Source organism: Lithobates pipiens, unplaced genomic scaffold, assembly GCF_037356315.1.
Source record: "Lithobates pipiens isolate NorthernLeopardFrog02 unplaced genomic scaffold, aLitPip1_a1.2 Scaffold_25, whole genome shotgun sequence".
NCBI lineage: Eukaryota > Metazoa > Chordata > Amphibia > Anura > Ranidae > Lithobates > Lithobates pipiens.
Genome location: NW_027507787.1, coordinates 56,861,331 through 56,882,527, shown reverse-complemented (window position 1 = coordinate 56,882,527; position 21,197 = coordinate 56,861,331). Strand labels below are relative to the sequence as shown.

At 41.3% G+C, this 21,197-nt stretch overlaps 1 protein-coding gene across 12 annotated transcripts in view; it reads left to right on the top strand.

The window, feature by feature from the left end:
* GBF1 (golgi brefeldin A resistant guanine nucleotide exchange factor 1) overlaps positions 1-21,197 on the top strand; it is a 323,893-nt gene that overhangs the window by 124,796 nt on the left and 177,900 nt on the right. For all 12 annotated transcript variants that reach the window (XM_077454491.1, XM_077454487.1, XM_077454489.1 and 9 more), the window contains exons 4-8: positions 7,391-7,522; positions 15,785-15,903; positions 16,476-16,584; positions 17,545-17,605; positions 20,954-21,008. In XM_077454491.1, coding sequence (XP_077310617.1) covers positions 7,391-7,522; positions 15,785-15,903; positions 16,476-16,584; positions 17,545-17,605; positions 20,954-21,008 — 476 coding nt within the window. The remainder of the gene's footprint in view (positions 1-7,390; positions 7,523-15,784; positions 15,904-16,475; positions 16,585-17,544; positions 17,606-20,953; positions 21,009-21,197) is intronic.

Below are 21,197 nucleotides of genomic sequence, written 5' to 3'. Positions count from 1 at the left end.
ATAAATAAAATGAGAAACACACAGCTATTTTAATACTGCGCTCCTAAAGGTTCATGCCACCTAAACATGGACAATTTGTATTGGAATGGATTTGACTCCCCAAATCAGTTTAAACGAACAGTTTTCTATGTGAACCTTGATGCATTTCTAGCAAAACCTCTCGAGTTCAGAGTATCGGTCTTCTAACCGGTCCTGATGTTGAACCCCTGAACCCGTGTGTTCACTTGTTTAAAGCCCACTCACTCTTTCTTTCAGCCGGCCATACATGGATCAAAATTCAGCCAGTTCAGCCAGTTCAGCGAGGGACTGACAGTCTCGATCAATCTATGGGCAGGCTGATTGTACCGAAGTCGGTCCATCGCTCGTACAATCAGCCTGTTGAAATTTTTAAATGCGATTACTGACGGTGGCTATAGATGCTAGCCGTAATCATGTTCTGTCAGCCGGAAAGGCTCCCTCTGGCAGCAGAACACAATAGCACTACAGGTGACCTTCCCCCAGCAACATGGACTGTGTTGATGGGGAAGTTAAGTGATTTTCTTTCCACCCCCTTCTGTAAGGAAAGCAATTGAATCATCTGTGGGCTGCTTTAGTCTAAACCCAACACAGCCTTGCCCAATTCCAATGGAACATAAGAGGGAGGTTTCACAGCTAAGAATCCTGTGACCAGATACCTTGGTACCTTACAAAGGATTTGTAATTGTGCACAGATATTCCTGAAATACAGACACTTAACAAGACAAATAGCTCTTGAACATTAACTGCAACAGTATAGTCTGCTCAGGAATACTCCCTCAGCCTGCTGATTGGGCAGTGAAAGAGCAGCAATACATTGATGATTTCCTCCTTCCACCTCCTGTCAGTTTGTATTACTTTAGCACATGTTTACTGTAATAGAGGATGATTGGCCTCATCCCTCTCCGTCTTATTTTATTAAGAGGATTACTCTAACAGTTAAAGACAAATTAACACTAGCTATATTCAAGTAGAACTAAAGGCAAAACTTTTTTTCATTTTGGATAGAGTAAGGAAGGGTGTTTAACCACTTGCTTACTGGGCACTTAAACCCCCCTCAGTCCCAGACCAATTTTCAGCTTTCAGCGCTGATGCACTTTGAATGACAATTGCGTGGGCATACAACACTGCACCCAAATGAAATTTCTATCATTTTTTTCCCACAAATAGAGCTTTCTTTTGGTGGTATTTAGTTACAGCTCGGAGTTTTATTTTTTGCTAAACAAACAAAAAAAGATGCAAAAAAAAAAAAATCATGTTTTAATAGTTTGTTAGAAAATTTTGCAAACGGGTCATTTTTCTCCTTCATTGAAGTGCGCTGATAAGGCGGCACTGATAGGCTGCATTGGTGGGCACTGATGGGCTGCATTGGTGGGCACTGATAGGCTGCATTGGTGGGCACTGATAGGCTGCACTTGTGGGCACTGATAGGCATAGTTAAGGCGGCACTAATAGGCACAGATAAGGCGGCACCGATGGGCAAATATGGGCACAGATAAGATGGCACGGATGGGTGGCACGGATAAGTGGCACGGATGGGTGGCACGGATGGGCACTGATGGGTACCACAGATAGATGGGACTGATGGGCACTGATAGGTGGCACTGATAGGTGGCTCTGATAGGTGGCACTGCTGGGCACTGATGGGCGGCACTGCTGGGCACTGATGGGCGGCACTGGGGTGCAGCACCTTTGAGGCAGATTGGGTGGCACTGTGGGGTGGCACTGTGGGTGGCACTGTGGGGTGGCACTGTGGGCATTATGGGCACAGACGGGGGGCACTTACTTTTACTTTGTTATATTTCAGGATGGCACTGCGGGAGGCAGGTGGGCACTGGCAGGTGGCATGTGGTGCCTTTCATTGCTGGCCGTGATCGGGACTGATGTCCCGATCACGGCCGCCGGTGATCGGCTTTTTTTTTTTCTCCTCGCGCTGTCAGCGCGAGGAGGAATAATAGCCGATTACCGGCTCCGTTCTATCACATGATCAGCTGTCATTGGCTGACAGCTGATCACGTGATAAGGGGTCGGGATCGACCCCTTACACGGATCGGTGATCAGGCGAGTCTCACGGACTCGCCGATCACAGAGCGCGCCGCGCGCGCCCCTCAGGGGGCGCGCAGGCCGCTCGTAACCAGGACGACGTCAATAGACGTAGTCCTGGAAATCTAGGTCCGCGCTAATGCCGTCATTCGGCAATAGCGCGGTACCCAAGTGGTTAAACCCTGGCAGATCCCCCCCCCCCCCCCCCCCAATCTGTGTTCTATTGCAGAGATTTCCCTTCACGTCCTGTTCCATAGCCAAAACTGGAAGTGAGGAAATCCCTGCAAATTAAGGCCTCCCTTGGGTCCCCAGAACTGGTGTCTACATTGGAAGATTTACCCTCTATTTCCTTTCTGGGGACAACCCATATGTGGGATTTTCTTTTTACTTTCACTTTTAATAATTGTAAATAGGACAAATGGAGAAGGTGAATCTCTTTTAATGGGGGCACAAACTGCAATAACAACTGACAGGTGTTCTCATCCCCCTTCACTCTATCCATAACATAAAAGCTTTTTACATTATCCACGAAAAACCTTTCAATTAGATTGTCCACAAAATCAGTTTTACTGTAGCTCATCATGTTGTAGCAATCTTGACTTGTTTTTCGCCTATAACTGGCTTCCTCCGGAGATATATAGTATCACACCTATGTTGAGATTATATAAAACAAATCAGTGAAAATGCATAGATCTATAATAAAAAATATATGAAAACAATACAACAGCACACGTATGTCATAGCAACTGATCATCAATGTGAAGTTTAGTGGAGAACATCTTACCAATGACCTCAATCAGGTTGGAAACTAATTCAAAATGATTCTTGTTGCATTATTTAGCATTTAGATCTGCTTGAGGTTTGGCTTTAAAGGTAAAAAAAGTTCCAAAGTGTTTATCCAGGTCCTAGCTTCATTGTGTATGTCTGAAGTTCTTAACTTGGACCATCAGTATCTGCTATACAGATTCCAAAGAAATCCAGTCGGTTACTGCCCCAATCACATACATTCTAAAACTTTTCACCTTCTCTGCATTTATGATCTCAGAAACTACATGGGAGACGCTCTCTACTCATTGTAATGTGCCTGTGAGGGACTTGTAAAGATGCAATGTGGTAGGTTGTCACAGTAATCCTTCTGTTTGTCAATGGTATACTTTTTTTTTTTTTTCCCTAAAAAAAACAAACAAAAAAACAAAAAAAAAAGTTGATCCATGAAATCTCGCTACCTTTTTTATTTTTAAAGCGTGAGTAAACCCGCTGACATTTTTTTTTCACCTGTAAGGGAAAAGGCATAATGAGCTAGTATGCACCGCATACTAGCTCATTATGAAATACTTACCTTAGAACGAGCTGTCGGCATCTCACTCTGTCCACGCCACGGGAGCTGACATGTTCCCTCGGCGTGTCTTCCGGGTATTGTGGCTCCGAAGCTGTGAGTGGCCGGAGCTGTGAAGTCGTCACTCCCGCACACACACGTTGGGAGTTTTGTTCCCGGCAGGGTCTGGCATCTGCTGGATTTTCAGCTGATAATGCCCGGTGCGCATGCGCCGCTGAAGTCAACGGCTTATTGCGAGGGGAATATCTCCTAAACTATATAGGTTTAGGAGATATTCTTTTTACCTACAGGTAAGACTTATTATAGGCTTACCTGTAGGTCAAAGTTAAACATTTGGCTATACAACCGCTTTAAGATTTGAATTTGATTGTCACAAGATTTAATTTATCATTTTTGTTTGTTACAGTAAAGATTGTAACATGCATCAACATTTTCTTTCATATTTGCCGCCTGCATAGTTGTATGCATGAGTGGAAGAGCTGCCAAGATTTCAGTATGAACTATATTGCCTTGAACATATGAATAATGAGATGAAAAGGTTTGAAATAAGACATGATGTAAACAGCTGATTGAGATTGTGTTACAGAAATGAGGCATCACAGCCCTGAAAATATGCTTTAGGACATGCCTGTTAATGAAAACATTAGAGGCCGGAACGCTTACTGTGCCTCAAGTTTACATAACGGTATTGCTTTAGAGGTTTAGTCATGTGTGTTCGAAGAACAGTCTATAAGATCAGTATTCTAACATCAGTTATCAGATAGTCTCATAAATTCTTGACCCTCCTATAGTAAAATATTAGATGCATTTTACTGATGAGAAAATTTGTATGGCGTTTGTTGTTCGTGCTTAGAATATACATTTCTCTTTTCTGTTGGTTTAGAGTAAACCATTTGCAATTGCGTTTCCCAAGCAGGCACATTTATATATGCCCTCCTCTACCTAGTGCCAGCTTATCCCGGGTGACGCCGACACAGTTTGCTTATCTGTGGAATCATCCTTTCTCTTGAAATTGGTTGGCTGGGGATATCTATTTGGGCCCATAAAAAAGAGATGGTTGAATTTCTTGAGCTTATGTCTATGACCAGCATTTGTTTCTCATTTTGCACAATTGAAATGTTCACATAGAAAAGTAGGTAACCTGGTTGAATTGTTTTGGATTTTTATTTCAGCAGAGAAATTGTTATATCTTTTGCTCCATGAACAGCTATTGGGGTCGGTTCACACTACAAATTTGCTATCCAGGTGCCTTTCTGCATGCACTGTTCTCATGCCTTTTTTAGTGAATTTTTCTTCCACCTTTGTTTCCCTTAGTTTTGATTTAGTAGCCGGCGCCCATCAGCATGCTAACAACCAGTGACTCATCGCTGCTGTCAGGAGCAAGATCAAGTAATCTGTTATTAAAGTGGTTCTAAGGGCTGAATTTTTTTTTACATTCATGCATTCTATGCACAAAGGTAAACTGTCATTGTACTTACCTGCGCGCCTCTCAATCCATTGAAGTGCACGAGAGCATTGGCTGAGACAGCAGCAGGAGCCATAGACTCCCACTGCTGTCAATCACAGCTAGACAGCCAATGAGGGGAGAGAGGGGGTGAGGCTGAGTGCAGCTCCGTGTCTGAATAGAGAGCAGCGGCTTGGGAGCACACTTACTTGAGTGCCCCCATTGCAAGCTGCTTGCTCTGGGGGCACTTGACAGGAGGAAGAGGCAAGGAGTGCCAGCTGGAGAGGGAGGATTGGGGCTGCTCTGTGCAAAACTGCTGCAGGTAAGTATAACGTGTGTTTTGTGTTTTTTCCCATTTACACCCCCCCCCCCCCCAATCAATACCAGGCCTAATCACACTTGTGTGGTAGAATTCATTGTTAATGGCACCCCAAATCTTTGTAAAATAGAGCACAGTTCACCCCAAAGCATTTATCATGCATAGTGATATGCTATGTTTTGGGGAAAAAAGTGTCCTATATGTTTTCACCCATTGTGGTGCATTGGCAGCCCATCATAATAATCAGTGCATGTTAATATGTGCAAATGTAAAGTGCAGCGTGAAATTGCTGGCGCTATATAAATCCTGAATAATTATAATAATAATGTGTGCATTTACTCCCTGCAATGGAACGTTTTCCGTGAGACTCTATGCGTTACTTCAGCTGTTTTATGCAATATATTTCTGGTCTTTCGGAAGGGAAAAGTGTTGTGTTGCATGAAAGCATTTCCCCTTAATGTTACTTGGTACGTCTAGACCTACTACATATTAGAAACCATTACTAAGGTCTGCTTCACAACTATGCATTTTTTTTGTGCGTTTTAAGTTTACACACTACAGTCTGTTTAACATGGTTTCCTATGGGTCACGTTCAGATCTGCGCATTTTATGGAAAGGGCCAGGGACTTTTCTGGTTTGTGGTTCCATAGACTTCAACAGATCAAAAATATTTATTGAAAAACTCAAAATGGAATATGCAAACTGCAACCTGCATAGATGTGAACCAAGCCTAAAAGGATATTTATCCAGGGAGAGCAGAATACCACCATGTATTGTCTATGCCCACATACTTTCAATAAAGCGGAACTCCAGCTAAAGCTTTCCAGTAGATGGGAGGATAGTACCGTTCTGTTTCTAACCTCTATAAGCTATTTATTGCAGATTGTATCCCTGTTGAAGAGATTTCCTCTGAACTCCCATCCTGATGATGTGGGTGAAAAATTTAATAACGGGGACCCAGACAGCGATACAAATTTCAGAAGTTTTAAACCTTAACAAAATAATTTAGCTGGAGTTTAATTTTGAAGAGAAACAATTATATTCATTTAGATAATGCAGTAATCTGGCCATTCTCTCTTTAATCATTATGCTTGAACAGACTTTGCATTAAAAAAATGTACATTTCTAATTTGTTTGACTTTATCTACTTTGTTTGGCAGTAGGCTGGATTGTGTGAGGTTGGAACTAAGCTGAAGTCACACCATTTGCTGCTCATCTACTGGCAGTTGACAGGCTGGCAGATGTCAGAATCCATGGTGGCCTCAGCAATACTCACATTGCTCTTCCATAACAGAATTCCTTAAGGGCCGGTTCACACAGCGGGCGATGCGAGGCGACACGACTCGCCTCGCCTCGCTCCCGCAAGTCGCCCCCGTTCTGTACAATGGAACCGTTCTGAGAGGAGCGACTCGAGTCGCTCCGACTCAGAAAAAAGGTTCCTGTACTACTTCTGGGCGACTTCGGGGGCGACTTGCATTGACTTCTATACAGAAGTCCTCTGCAAGTCGCCGCTGAGGTCCCCGCAGGTCGCGGCGAGGCAAGTCGGAGACGCCTCGCCGCGCCTGCAGTGTGAACCGGCCCTAAAAGTAGAACTAAAGGCAACACTTTATTTTTGCGTGGAGCAAGGGGGTTTATAACCCCTCATGTTGGTTGTTGTGGGGTTTTTTTTTTTGCCATCTGTGTCCCATTTTAATAAGATTTCCCTTCATTTCATGTACCGTAGCCAAAACGTAGTAGTGAGTAGTGAGAGGAAATCTCTTAAGTGAGGGAATCCGTGGTCCTCATTTAAAGAATTCCTCCCTTTTTCCTGTTCTGGAGACAACTCAAAATGTGGGATTTTCTTTCACTTTTTTACTCCTGGTGATAACTGGCAACAGGACAAATGGAAAGGGTGATTTCTCTAATAGGGCACCGAGACCAATTAAAAAAAGGTGTTTTAATCCCTCTCCACTCTGTCCAAAACAAAAAAAAAATAAGTTTTCCCTTTTTTTTTTCTACTTCAAAGAACTGAACATTTGGATCTGTTTTGTCGTAGGATATCTGTTATGTGGCCAAATGGATATATAGATCTAGAAATTGTGTTTCTGTATTTGTTGTTCATTCCAAGTTTGTGATTATACAGTCTCCTCTCCTGGACTGTGGAGTGTATTCACAGATTTTTGGATTTCTGTTCTGCATTTATTTTGGCTAGGTAAATAATGTCAGTGTTCCTTTTTTCTTTTTTTTCTTTTAGATATATCTGAAATTGAGCCCAACGTTTTTCTTCGTCCCTTCTTGGAGGTTATTCGTTCTGAAGATACAACTGGCCCCATTACTGGGCTTGCGCTGACATCTGTGAACAAATTTCTTTCTTATGCACTAATAGGTAAGGAGTCTTATTTGTCTGAGATGGCTAACCCTCTAGGTATATAGAGTATAATATATGTATGTGTGTGTATACATATATCTCTCTCTCTCTCTCCGCACATTTTTGCAAATATTTTATTATATCTTTTCATGTGACAGCACTGAAGAAATAACACTTTGTTGCGATGTAAAGTAGTGAGTGTACAGCTTGTATAATAGTGTAAATTTGCTGTCCCCTCAAAATAACTCAACACACAGCCATTATTGTCTAAGCTGCTGGCAACAAAAGTGAGTATACCCCTAAGTAAAAATTTTCAAATTGGGCCCAATTAGCCATTTCCTCTCCCCGGTGTCATGTAACTTGTCAGTATTACATGGTCTTGTGTGTGAATGGGGATCAGGTGTGTTAAATTTGGAGGTTATCGCTCTCTCATACTGGTCACTGGAAGTTGGCACCTCATGGCAAAGAACTCTCTGAGCATCTGAAAAAAAGAATTGTTGCTCTACATCAAAATGGACTAGGCCAGTGATGGCGAACCTTGGCACTCCAGATGTTTTGGAACTACATTTCCCATGATGCTCAACTACACTGCAGAGTACATGAGCATCATGGGAAATGTAGTTCTAAAACATCTGGGGTGCCAAGGTTCGCCATCACTGGACTAGGCTATAAGAAGATTGCCAAGACCCTGAAACAGAGCTGCAGCACGGTGGCCAAGACCATACAGTGATTTAACAGGACAGGTTCCACTCAGAACAAGCCCTGCCATGGTCGACCAAAGTAGTTGAGTGCTCCGCATCCTATCCAGAGGTTGTCTTTGGAAAATAGGTGTCATTGCTGTAGAGGTTGAAGGGGGTGGGGGATCAGCCTGTCAGTGCTCAGACCATACGCCTGCACACTTGCTCAAATTGGTCTGCGTGGCTGTCATCCCAGAAGGAAGCCTCTTCTAAAGACAATGCTCAAGAAAGTCCGCAAATAGTTTTCTGAAGACAAGCAGACTAAGGACATGGATTACTGGAACCATGTTCTGTGGTCTGATTATTTTGTTCAAATGGTGTCTAGCGTGTGCGGTGGCAACCGGGCGAGGATCACAAAGACAAGTGTGTCTTGCCTACAGCCAAGCATGGTGATGGGAGTGTCGTGGTCTGGGGAGCTACAGTTCAGTGAGGGAACCATGAATGCCAACATGTAATGTGACATACTGAAGCAGAGCATGATCCCCCCTCCCTGTGGAGACTGGCCCGCAGGGCAGTATTCCAACAGAACGACCCCCAAACTCACCTCCAAGACTACCACTGCCTTGCTAAAAAATCTGAGGGTAAAGGTGATGGGCTGGCCAAGCATGTTTCCAGACCTAAACCCTATTGAGCATTTGTGGGGCATCCTCAAATGGAAGGTAGAGGAGCGCAAGGTCTCGAACATCCACCAGTTTCATGATGTCGTCATGGATGAGGGGAAGAGGACTCCAGTGGCAACCTGTGAACTCCATGCCCAAGAGGGTTTAGGCAGTGCTGGAAAATAATGGTGGCCACACAAAATATTGACACTTTGGGCCCAATTTGGACATTTTCACATAGGGGTGTACTCACTTTTGTTGCCAGTGGTTTAGACATTAATGTACAGGGTATCATGCATATGACCCCCCTCTGTGCGATCCCCATTAACACCATGGGACCTCAGCCTGGTTCTCTCAACCCTTTCAATAGCCGCCTATTGAACCTGTTGGGTATATTCTTTTCTTTGATTTCACTCGCAACTTGGCCTTACTCCTTAGATCAGTGTTTCTCAACTCCAGTCCTCAAGGCGCCCCAACAGGTCATGTTTTCAGTATTTCCCTCTAATGAAAGGGCTGTGGTAATTGTTAAGGTGGTGAAACTGATCAAATCACCTGTGCAAAATAATGGGAGGCCTGAAAACACGATCTGTTGGGGCGCCTTGAGGACTGGAGTTGAGAAACACTGCCTTAGATCACCTCTGCAAGGCAAGTTCTTAGGTTAGAAGCCTTATACTGTAAGGAGCCTTTTCTGGTGTTGCAAAAAGATAAGCTTGTTTTGGGCCTTTCGTTTTTTTTTTTTTGTTTTTGTTTTTTTATGCGCATTTTTTTTACTGTTGTGAAACATCTCAAAGAAATTTCTCTCCACTGTCTGGATATTGTACTTGTGTGTTTAACCCCTCGACTTCAGCCTCCTTTAGGCAATCGTACTAGCTCTTTGTCCTTCCTGAGTGTTTCGGCAGGGTGCACCCTGTATCTTGCTAGGTGGATTAAACCGGTCATCCATTTGAGCCTATGGTCTAAAGCAGTGGTCTCCAAACTGCAGCCTCGGGGTTGGATGCAGCCCTTGGCTTGCCTTTATCTGGCCCATGGGGCATAATTCCTGCCACTGACATCAGCAATGGGGCACAATTTCTCCACTTGATGCCAATGACGGGACACTATTTTTACTCCTTCTGACACCAATGATGTGGCACTATTCCTCTCACGAATACCAAAGATGCAATGTTTAATTCCAGTGATGCCAGCACAATTTCTACTCCCAATGGCCGCAGTCCGGTCCGCTTAAAGTCTGAAGGACAGTAAACTGGCCCTGTGTTTACGAAGTTTGGAGACCCCTGATCTAAAGGATAAGGCTCTACCTTTCCCTTTTCTAGGTACAGGTTACCAGATGGTGCTTTACAGACTTTTTGCAAGGCTCTAATTTTTATTTTGTGTTTTTTACCAGGTAGATGCTTGGGACTTCTCTAATACCAATTTCAGGCATAAGGTGCTGCAAGCTCTACCATGCTTTCTGGCAAGCCTTTCCATATGCTGTTGCTTTGTGGGCTGGTTTGCAAATTTTGCTGCGTTTCCCACCCCTCAGTTGAACGGCTTTGCAAAGTCCCATGGTTGTGATGAAGAACCAGTACCATTACATTAGGAAGATGTGCTTTTTCGATTACCTGTAAAATATTGTTCCTTTGGATAGGACAAAGGTCCTTCCTCTGTTTTTTTTATTTTTTGTATTGCCCACTTAATTGCTATAAAATTGAGGTTAGCTCAGAGTGGAAGGCGTTCTAGAAGGGATGTCCCTACAATGTATTATGACAGTGTGCAATCACCTGACAATAGCTGCCTAGAACTCATGTTTATGACTAAGATCCCATGTCCCATTCTGTATTCCCCAAAAAAGTATTTCACACCCAAGTATGTGTTTTTTATACTAATCCTTTAAACCAAACCATTATCCATACACTCCATTTTCAGCATGTACTTTATTTTTTATTTTTGAGCAACTTGGACTGCTTTGCTTGAAGCCAGAATACATATTCAGTATATGCAAATATTGTTTTTACTTTCTAAAGAAACTGACTGGTATGCCAACTCCCTCTTCCAATGCTTTACTGCTGGTTGTTGACCCTACCCAACATTTATAGGAAACAATAATGGGGTATATGAGACATTGCTGCCCTCTGGTGCCTGCTATTTAATGTTTATAAATGTAACTTGATAGACAAGGGGTTAAACCATCTGGTATACCAGGGATTTAAACAAGCTCTTGATTGCTACTGCAGCTTGAGCTTAGTGGTGTCTGTTTAAGTCAGATTCTTTTTTTCATCAACCGCTGTATAATTACATAGTTCCATACTCAGGTTGCAAAAAGATACAAGTCCATCTAGTGCAACCAATAAAAAAATAAATCATACAATTCCATATAAAAATCCTTCACCCATAGTTGCTCTAGAGGAAGGTGAAAAACCCCAGCAAAGCATGATACATTTGCTACAGCAGGGGAAAAAATTCCTTCCTGATCCCCTGAGAGGCAATCGGATTTTCCCTTTATCAACTTTACCTTTAAATGCCAGTACCCAGTTATATTACGTACATTAAGAAAATAATCCAAGCCTTTTTTTAAAGCAATCTGAGCTGGCCAGAACCACCTCTGGAGGGAGTATAGTCCACATTTTCACAGCTCTTACTGTGAAGAAACCCTTCCCTATTTGGTGATTTTAAAATCTTTTTTTCCTCTAGAAGTAAAGCGTGCCCCCTTGTCCTCTGTGATGACCTTAAATAGCTCAACACCAAGGTCAATATAATGATCATATCTCCCCTTAATCTCCTCTTCTCAAGAGCGAATAAATTCAGTTTCTCTAATCTTTCTTCCAAACTAAACTACATATTCCAGGTCTTACTAATTTGTACAGGGGAAAAATTAGATCTATTTCTGTAGTCCATACCCCTCAATAAAAGAAAGGGCTTTGCTCGCTTTGGAAAACACAGCTTGGGCATTGCATGCTATTAAGCTTATGATCTACAAAAAACCCCAGATCCTTCTCCACTATGGATTGTCCAATCACTTTCACTGTACTGGCTACGGTGGTTCCCTGTTCCTCCGGGGAGCCCAGGACCACAATAAAACTGCCCCAATTTGTGATTCGTAATTTGTATTATGTGACTTTCATGTTGACAGCTGTCATTCCCTGGCCACCATAGCAGCAGCTATAAGTGGGCACAATCTGTGCTTGATTAGCTGCAATGGAGTGCAGGGGAGACATAGGGTATCTAATAGATCCCTGATGTCTCTATTAAGAGGACTTGGCACCTGCTAATACATAGGGGGTTCAGCCATTGGCCTCCTAGTGAAAGCAATAAAGTTAATTAAAAATTGAAAAAGTAAAAAAAAAAAGTACATTAGAATGGTATATTGAGCTGTATATGTGAAGTATCGCAATGAACATCAAAGAAAGAACAATAATTCTAGGGCCATAATTTACAGTAAAACTCTAAACTGGTAGCTTGAAAAGGCTTTTAAAGAGTCACCCATGGACCATTTTGGATAGTAAAAGTTTTTTTTCACGGGCATGCACATTTTAAGGCTTGATGTGTTTGATATCCATTTACTCAAAACAACCCAATATATTTTATTTTACCAAAATAATGGGTATAATGTGTATAATAATGTTTGTATATACCGTAACCAAAATTAATTTATAGTGTGTTTTTTTTCCCTAAAAAAAAAATATGCTTTTGATAAACAGTCGCACAAATATGGTGTTGCTTAAAGCATCTGCCACCATTTTTTTATTCTACAGGTCCTCTAGTTCCAGAAAATATATATAAAGTTGAGGGGGGGGGGGGGTTCTTGTAGTTCCCCTCAAGTAATGTAGTGCATGTAAACCCCAAATCTATTTAAGTACAAGTAACATAATTCTGTACTGTTTACAGTTTTCTTTAGCAAGCATTTTATTATTTATTAATCGGCTGCAAAGTTTCTTACAATAACTCTTAAGCCACTATCTCCCAATTGGCAGCATCGCTTTTCGGCCTTCTGTGCAAATTTCTTGAATTGGCAGTTGAGCTGCCGCGGACGTGATGGGCAGCTCTGTGGCCAAATGAAGCAATGCACACAGCTGACTGTCAACTCTGCTTCTAATTGAGAGCCCGTGGCCTTAGCATTGTCCGTTTTGGGACAGGAAGTGCTGTTACTTGCAGAATCTTCAGTTAAAACATTTTGCAACAGATTTAGAAAAAAATATTTGCTTTAGAAAACAGGGCTGAGTGAGGCAGGATGCCAAGCATACTAAAAATAGATGTTGGGTTTACATTCACTTTAACCTGCCCCTAGCCCAATGTTTTCATCTGCACTTGGTATATAAACACCTTCCAAACAACCTTCCAGACTTTTTAAACTGAGGAAATCGCAGAGTTGCCGACACCTTACATACAAGTAGAATAATCTATCGGCATTTAGGAATAATGCTCTTTTTTAAACCATTTTTTTATGCCGATTGAGTTGTATGTTAATTGTTTCTACACTATACAAGACACACAGTGTGAATTATGGCCAGAACAACATACTCAGAGGCGCTGGGAACTTTTATACTTGCACGTGTAGTCAGAGGAAAACTTCACTCTCAATTGGTCTGGCAAGGCACATAGCAAGGCTTTCTTCAATAAGCACCGCTGTCTACGTGGAGTAACAACTTGACAGCAGTTGCTGATCAAGAACTTTTTAAGTTGTTACTCCATGTGGAGAGTTCCGTGCTGGTTAAAATATAGATGTGTGACGTCCCTTTCCATCCAAGTTTTGCCCTGATGAAGGAAAGTGGTGTATCCCTACTGCTTTATCAGCAGTTTAAAATTTCCTGGATGCTCTTATTCAGCTTTGATACGGCACTCCATTCGGTGTTTCCATTATTTTGGCCATAACAGCCAATCAAGTTTCATATTTTTTAAAGCCACAGTGCATGCATGCAAAAAAACCCCCCACAAAAATCAGCACAAGACAAATAAATTAGTGAGTGCTGATGCTGCTTCTTTTAGAGAAAATCCTCCTCCATCCATGCCACCATTGCTGTGCAGCGGCAATTAAGAGAAATAAGGGGCTGTCACAAGCTCTTATCAAGAGTGCCAAACTATGCCCACCCTTTTTGCCCAGTTTGACCATTCATAGAAGCTGTACTACAGCTTCTCATAAATGGAAAGCTATTAATGGAAAAGAATGATAGGTCCACCCCTCCATTTGAAGATCCTGTCTCATTTATTGAAGATGTAGTATGTAATGAATAAAGGAGTTGTGCAGAAAGGCCGGGGCATAGTTGGGTGCTCTTGATGAGAGACTGTGACAACTGTTCTATTAAAGTAGAACAATAGGCCAAACGTTTTATTTTGGATAAAGAAAGGATGGGTTATAACCCCTGTCAGATTTATTTTTTATTTTTTTCCATCTGTGTCCCATTGCAGAGATGTCCTTTCACTTCCTGTCCCATAGCCAAACAGGAAGTGAGGGGAAATCACTGCAAATCAAGGAAACACTCTGGGGCCCACAAGTCACCAGAACTGGCATCCCCATTGAAAGATTTCAGCTCTTACTTTTCTGGGGACAACCCAAAATTTGGGATTTTCTTTTACTTTCAGTGATGATGCTAAAACAAGTGGAGAGAGGAATCTTCTTAACGGGGGCACAGACGGAAATAAAAACTGACAGCTATTCTAATCCATCTCCACTCTATCCAAAAATTAAAAAAAGTTTTGCCTTTAGTTATACTTTAACCCCTGTTGCATCAGAAAAAATATGGGAATGGGTGAGCATGGAGGATTTCTGTAGATGGATAGATGGGGCATCAAAGCAAGGGCCTCCTGACCAGAAGTTATGTCCCTTATGCTGATGATTCTTTGTAAAGCCTTGTACACACAGTCAGAGACTCCGTCGGAATGTGTCCTATCGGACCGTGTTGTCGGATAATCCGACTGTGTGTGGTATGCATCGGACTGATTCCGTCGGAATATCCGTCGGACCCAATTTTCCAACTTGTTGGAAATATTTTCCAACCAACTGGTTCGATCGGACATACTCTGATCATGTGTAGAGAATTTTGATCGGACAAAGTGCCACGCATGCTCAGATCAAATTCCTACATCAAAGCTATTGGCTACTAGCCTGAACATAGTCCCATCGTAACGAAATTACGTCATCACGTTCTGAATGATTGGATTTTTCGACAACTTAGTCCGACCGTGTGTATGCAAAAGTTTCGGACAAGATCTGACGGACAAAATCCGACGGATTTGGTTGTCAAAATCTCCGACCATGTGTACAGGGGCTTAGACAGTTAAGTGCAGCCAAAAAAAAAAAAAAGACAGGCTGCAACCACTCAATGTTTTCTCCAGTATTAAAGTGGTTTTAAACCCTTACAACACTGCTTTTACCCACAGGTAAGCCTATAATAAGGCTTACCGGTAGGTACTGGAAATATCTCCTAAACCTGCACGGTTTAGGAGATATTTACCATATACGCTTACGCCGACATCCTCGGCACATGTGCACTGAAGAAAGGGCACGATCATGCCATTTCTAAAGGACCCGTGCTGTGACTGTCGGCTCCCGTGGAGATGAACGAGGCCACCAGTGGGGACATCGCAGGCTTCGTTTGCAGGTAAGTGGCACATAATGAGCTAGTATGCGATGCATACTAGCCCATTAGGCTTTTACAGGGAACAAAATAAATAAGTAAAACCCATCAGAGTTTACTTCCTCTTTAGATTTAATTACATTTATTTTCTATACAAGTCCTTTAACATGCAACATTTTTTTTTTTTTTTTAACATATTTATAACACATTTTTTTTAGGTTTCATACAGAGGTTAAGGGTGTCAAGACAACACTATATTGATCAGTGGCCTTTGTATATTTCAAGCAATGTTTTACAACTGGAATATATGGCATTTATTGCTTAGCTTGTATACCCAAACCTGCCGCTTCTCTCCACACATTAAAAGATTACTTTTTCTTTTTTCTACTTCAGATCCCGTCCATGATGGTACTGCTGAAGGAATAGAGAACATGGCAGATGCAGTTACACATGCCCGCTTTGTTGGCACAGACCCAGCAAGCGATGAAGTTGTGCTGATGAAAATCCTACAGGTAACTCGAGAGAGAAGGGACCGCATCCCCCTGTCCTTATCCAGGGGGCAATTAGATGAATTGCTTAAGCTCTTTGTATCCTGTTACACAGAGACGCGGACCATGTTTTGACTCTGCTAGAGCTTTGCGCCTAATGTTATTTTTAAACACGGGGCTCATGTACCTGAAGTAAAAGCTTTTTCAAATAAAAGATAATTAAACGCTTCAATTAATTGATTTCAGGCATTTGTCAAGATGTATCAGGAGAAGTCCCTATGAAGGGCTGGGTGGGGAATCGGCAGTGTAAAGGATGCTGAACCTCATCAGCGTAATTTAAACAGGAGGAGGCGTAGGCTATCTGTTTACTATGAGGAACATGTTGACTTGTCTAATCAGAAAATAATAGCTAAGCTCTAAATCCGCTCTCCCTATACACTGTATGTTTGACATTGACTTAGCTTCTATTTTTGTGTGTTAGAAAACGCTGATAACATCTCTGAAACTTCCTATAGCTTAAACAGTTTCCAATGGAATATTTAGGACACTTTGTTTACTTGCTTTATATCTTGCTTTTTTTTTTTTTTTTTTTAAAGGTCCTGCGCACATTGCTACTTACGCCAGTAGGAGCTCATCTCACCAATGAGTCTGTCTGTGAAATTATGCAGTCCTGTTTCCGCATTTGTTTTGAGATGAGGCTGAGTGGTAAGTTGTGCATTCAGCCTGATTTGTGTGATGTCTGTATTGCATGTAAAGGAACAGAAATTGGAGAGTGAGAGAGCCCTATAAAACTGTTCAGCCTACATACGTGTGCAGGAAGTGAGGCTTACAGTTAAGCTTAGGGCTCAGAGGTTTGCTTGCTTTAGCGCACGTACAGTGAAAGAAGGCCAATTTATGCCACAAGTAGATTGGCTCAGACTTGCTTTGCTAGGAACCCCTGCTTGAACCGTAAAGAGTGCTTCCCACTTTGCAAGGCTGTCTCTAGGGATCCCTCTTACAATGCTCACCCACAAGCCTCTTACCCTTTGCATACACAAAAATGTAAGCACAGTGTGGTAATGTTATGATTCTAATAGCCTACAGATATTGCTTGTATAAATACACATCTCTGCTTTAATAAAAAGAAATTGTTACTTTAGATTACTCCTTTAGATTGTAAGCTCTATGAGCAGGGCCTCCTATTCCTTCTGTATTTTTATAGTACTGTCCCCATATATATATTGTAAAGGGTTTTCGCTTGGCGCTATATTAATCCTGTATAATAACAATATTACTTTTAGTACTTTGTTGTGCATTTCATATAGTTGATGTCGTTTCATAACTGCACATCAAATAGTCAGTAGTTAGCTATAATGCACTCAAACCTTTACTAATTCTTCCATGAGTTCTCGAACACTGAGATTTCGAATGCTGTGTATGTGAGCCTGTTTTTTTCTTTTTTGGGGATTATATATTTCTCTGTTCTACATAATAAGCTCCACAGCACCATCTAGTGTTTCCTGGCATGGAGCACTACTAGACCAGGGGTTGAGGACTGGGCCTGGTTTTAATAAATTTGCTGTAATCCTTTGTAAACAAGGAATGGAGGGGAGACTGCTTGCTGAAGCCTCTTGATAATATCACACCACGTAATGACACCTGTGTTATTTGTTTTTGTCTTCGCAGAGTTATTGAGAAAATCTGCAGAGCATACTCTTGTCGACATGGTGCAGCTGCTCTTCTCAAGGTAAACCCTCTTGTGTTTGCCTGTGCCTTGCTGACACGGCCCCCTGAGGACTGACATATTCTATACTTATTTGGGGTCCACAGGGCAGGATGTGGCAGTAGTCTTTCTGGAAAGTGGTCAAAAAAAAGATAAATATAATAGTCAGGACCTTGAGGATATGCCGTTAACTACAAGTTCATTGTTTGGCGGCTCATCTCCAGATGATTAGGTCCCATAAAATTATGTCAAAGTCCATCTTTTAATTTGTGACCTGTGGATTTTAAAACATAAATAATTAGCCACATAAAGCCTATTGACACATTGACCATGCAAATTAGGACATGTAAAATGTGTTACTGTGGCCTGTAAGACTTAAATACCACCAGAGCAAAAAGTATGTTGTTTTTTTTTTATTTTTTTTTATTTTTTATTTTTTTTTATATGCCAGATTAACACATAGCATGTAGACCCTAGTTACTGATTGAGCACGGGAAAATGTGTAAAGCATTACTCATACTGTTGGTGCTATAAAAATGCTGTATATTATGATATAATCATTTAAATGGGCTGCAGATATGACAAATGGACCCCCCACCTGCAGGGTAGGGTAAACTTGCCAATCCACAATCTGCCACCTACTAAATTCTTTGAAGCACTTTATTTGTTGCGCTGGTGATGCAGGTTTTCTGGATATGGGGGGGAGCATGTGCGAATAACCAGACTCAAACTCATGGAATGGGACCAGCAATGCCACCCAAGGTAAAATCTGTTACCAGAGCTCAGGGTTGGACTCTTGTAGCGGGAAGTAGGCTAGGGCAATGTTTCTCAACTACAGTCCAACAGGGCATGTTTTTACAGGTGATTTGATCAGTTTCACTGCTTTAGTTATGACCACAGCTGTTTCATCTGAGAAAAATCCTGAAAACATGACCTGTTGGGGGTACTTGAGGACTGGAGTTGAGAAACGTTGGACTAGGGAATGTGACCTTAAGAAGTTGGGCTATCGGGAGACATGTCCATTCTGCCCTGAATGGGCAAAGTCTCTGTGTCCCTTTTTAAATAATAGGTCTTTAAAGAAGATGTACTGAAATCCCTTTGTATTTTCATATTGTCATCACAATGTGCACAACACTTATAGTTTTAAGGCCCTATTATGTTGCTTACACAACATTACAAAAAAAACAAGTGGTTCTTTTAGGAAAAGGAGAGTCTGCTAGGTCGATATGTTATACATAGAAAAATTTGCGTGGCTGTCAACCGGTCATTAGAAATTTGTTAAGCAAAGCTTTATGTGGCATCTTGCGTGACCCAGCAAACTAAACAGTCACCAGCTGCATCACGCTGGCCATCTATATCGTACACGTGAGTTGTCAACTTACTACTTTGTGAATAATAAAGCTGGTATCTCAGAGGACAAAGTACAACAATACAGTCATGTTGGGGGCATTGGACACAACCTTTTTATTTAGTGCTCACTTAAATAAATTTTTATATATATATATATATATAGAATGATCAATAAACTTGAAACGGAACGTGATTTATATTTGGACTTTTGAGAAAATATACCAGAATTTTTTGGAACCCATCAAAGCAAAGTATTTGGTAGATTTTCTCCAAGATTCATGTTCTTCCGCCCTATTACAAGGCATTTCTTTCTCACTGTCGTGAGTTTAAAACCCGCTGATAACAGGGTCATTATTAATTGAATAGTATACAAGGAGGACAGTCTACCCGCTTAGGACTTCAGTTTTTCTTTTAGGCACAGTTGTTCTACATCAGGCCACCCTCATTATGTCTGTTCAGGATGTTGGAACTCCTTTTGAATACCTCTTTGTAATACATCAGACATTCCCCAAAAAAAAAAAAAAACCCCATATATGCTCATTTTTTTCTCGTGTTTAAAAACCGTGATTTATCAAGATGCCAGTACCAAGAAGATTGCTATAGCTGCCAGTCAGACCTTTGCCGGCTTTGGAAGCTGGAATATGAGGATATAGGAAAAGTTACATAGCAAAGGCTTCAGAAAGCTATTTTTTCCACCAAAAAAGGTTGGAGTAAATAGAGTGGACCTTTAGCCCCTAAAAATTAGCTTTTCTTTTTTTTCAAATTTTTTTTTACACCAAAGCATTTACTGCATGGTGCTGATCAAAAAACGGAATCCCCTCATCCACACAAGCGAGGTGGAGGGGAGGAATCATCACCACTGTGTTATTGTATTCTGACAGTAGATTGTCTTCACTGCCATGGTCAAATGAAACGGCCCCATTTGACAAATGTCGATCGTTGGATCGACATCTGTTGGTGGGAACGGCCTTCGATCTATTAAAAAGACCGGCCAAATTTCAATTCATCTATGGCCAGGTTTAATTTTGTATAGTATTTGCTTTCAATCCATTCATTGGAGTTAACTGTTTATTCCAGGCACACTAAGGCTGGTCATACACTGAGCAAATCTTCAGGAACCAGCTAAAATTTACTTTTTGTGGCAGCTGGAAATGTATCCATCCATACTGTGTACCGTGTATGGAGGAATCTGTTGGCTATTTCTATGTGTGTGGCGAGCTTTAGCCTCTGTCTTTAAAGTGTTTTCCCAACTATACACAATGGGTGACAGCCATTTGACTGCATCCTTACATTAGGAGAGACTGACAGTACTATAGAACTGTGGCATGCCTTAGTGATGTCACTAGCATCTTTTGATAAACGTAACACTGATTGGATGCAAAAAAATGGCTACCTTCCCCGGCTACACTTTTACTACTATTCAATTTGTCTCGTTTGGCCCAGCATGCATTAGGTTCTCCATATATGTTGTGCAATTGATAGTGAAGTACTAATAGTTCCTTTTGTTGTGATAGGAACTGGGGAACTAAATAAATTAGATCTGACATTCAGGAAATCATGTTTTGCTTTAATTATATGTCATTACAAATCAGGCAGGTGAAAATTTTAAATTGCAACTGCAAAACACTGACCTTCAAAACTCAATTATCTCTGGGTGTCACGACCACAAGCTCCAACTCATAATTTAAGTGGTGTTCTCACTCATGCAAAATGCCAGGCTGACATTGCTAGAATCTGATATTTCTCTATTTCCCCTTTAGATGGGTTTTTAATTAGCAGTGATTGAAGCACGGAAAAGAGCTATAAGGGATCTGTTTTATAAATGTTTTCACACAAGATTCACATTACCTTTACCCAAAATTCACATATTTTCTAATTGGGTTTTACTGGGAAAAATTTGCAAAACCTGTGTAAAAGTTGCATGGCATTATAAACATACCCATCTATAATCTGCATATAATTATATTTTATACAAGTATAGTATATGCATTGTTTGTATTATCTCATGAACTTTTATTGCAGATTGCCACAATTTAAAGAGGAAGCAAAAAGTTATGTTGGGACCAGCATGAAAAAGGTATTGTAACATTTCCATTTTTCTTTCCAAGGTTGCATGATTCTTGTAGTTTTTGTCATTGGTGTTGTGTTTCTTGAATTGTCTTTTTCTATTGATCTATTTGTTCTTTCTCTGTATCTCATTCTGTTTCCTCCTTGGTTTCATATTTATTTCAAATATATTGCAATTCCTTTTCTGTGTCCTTTTTAA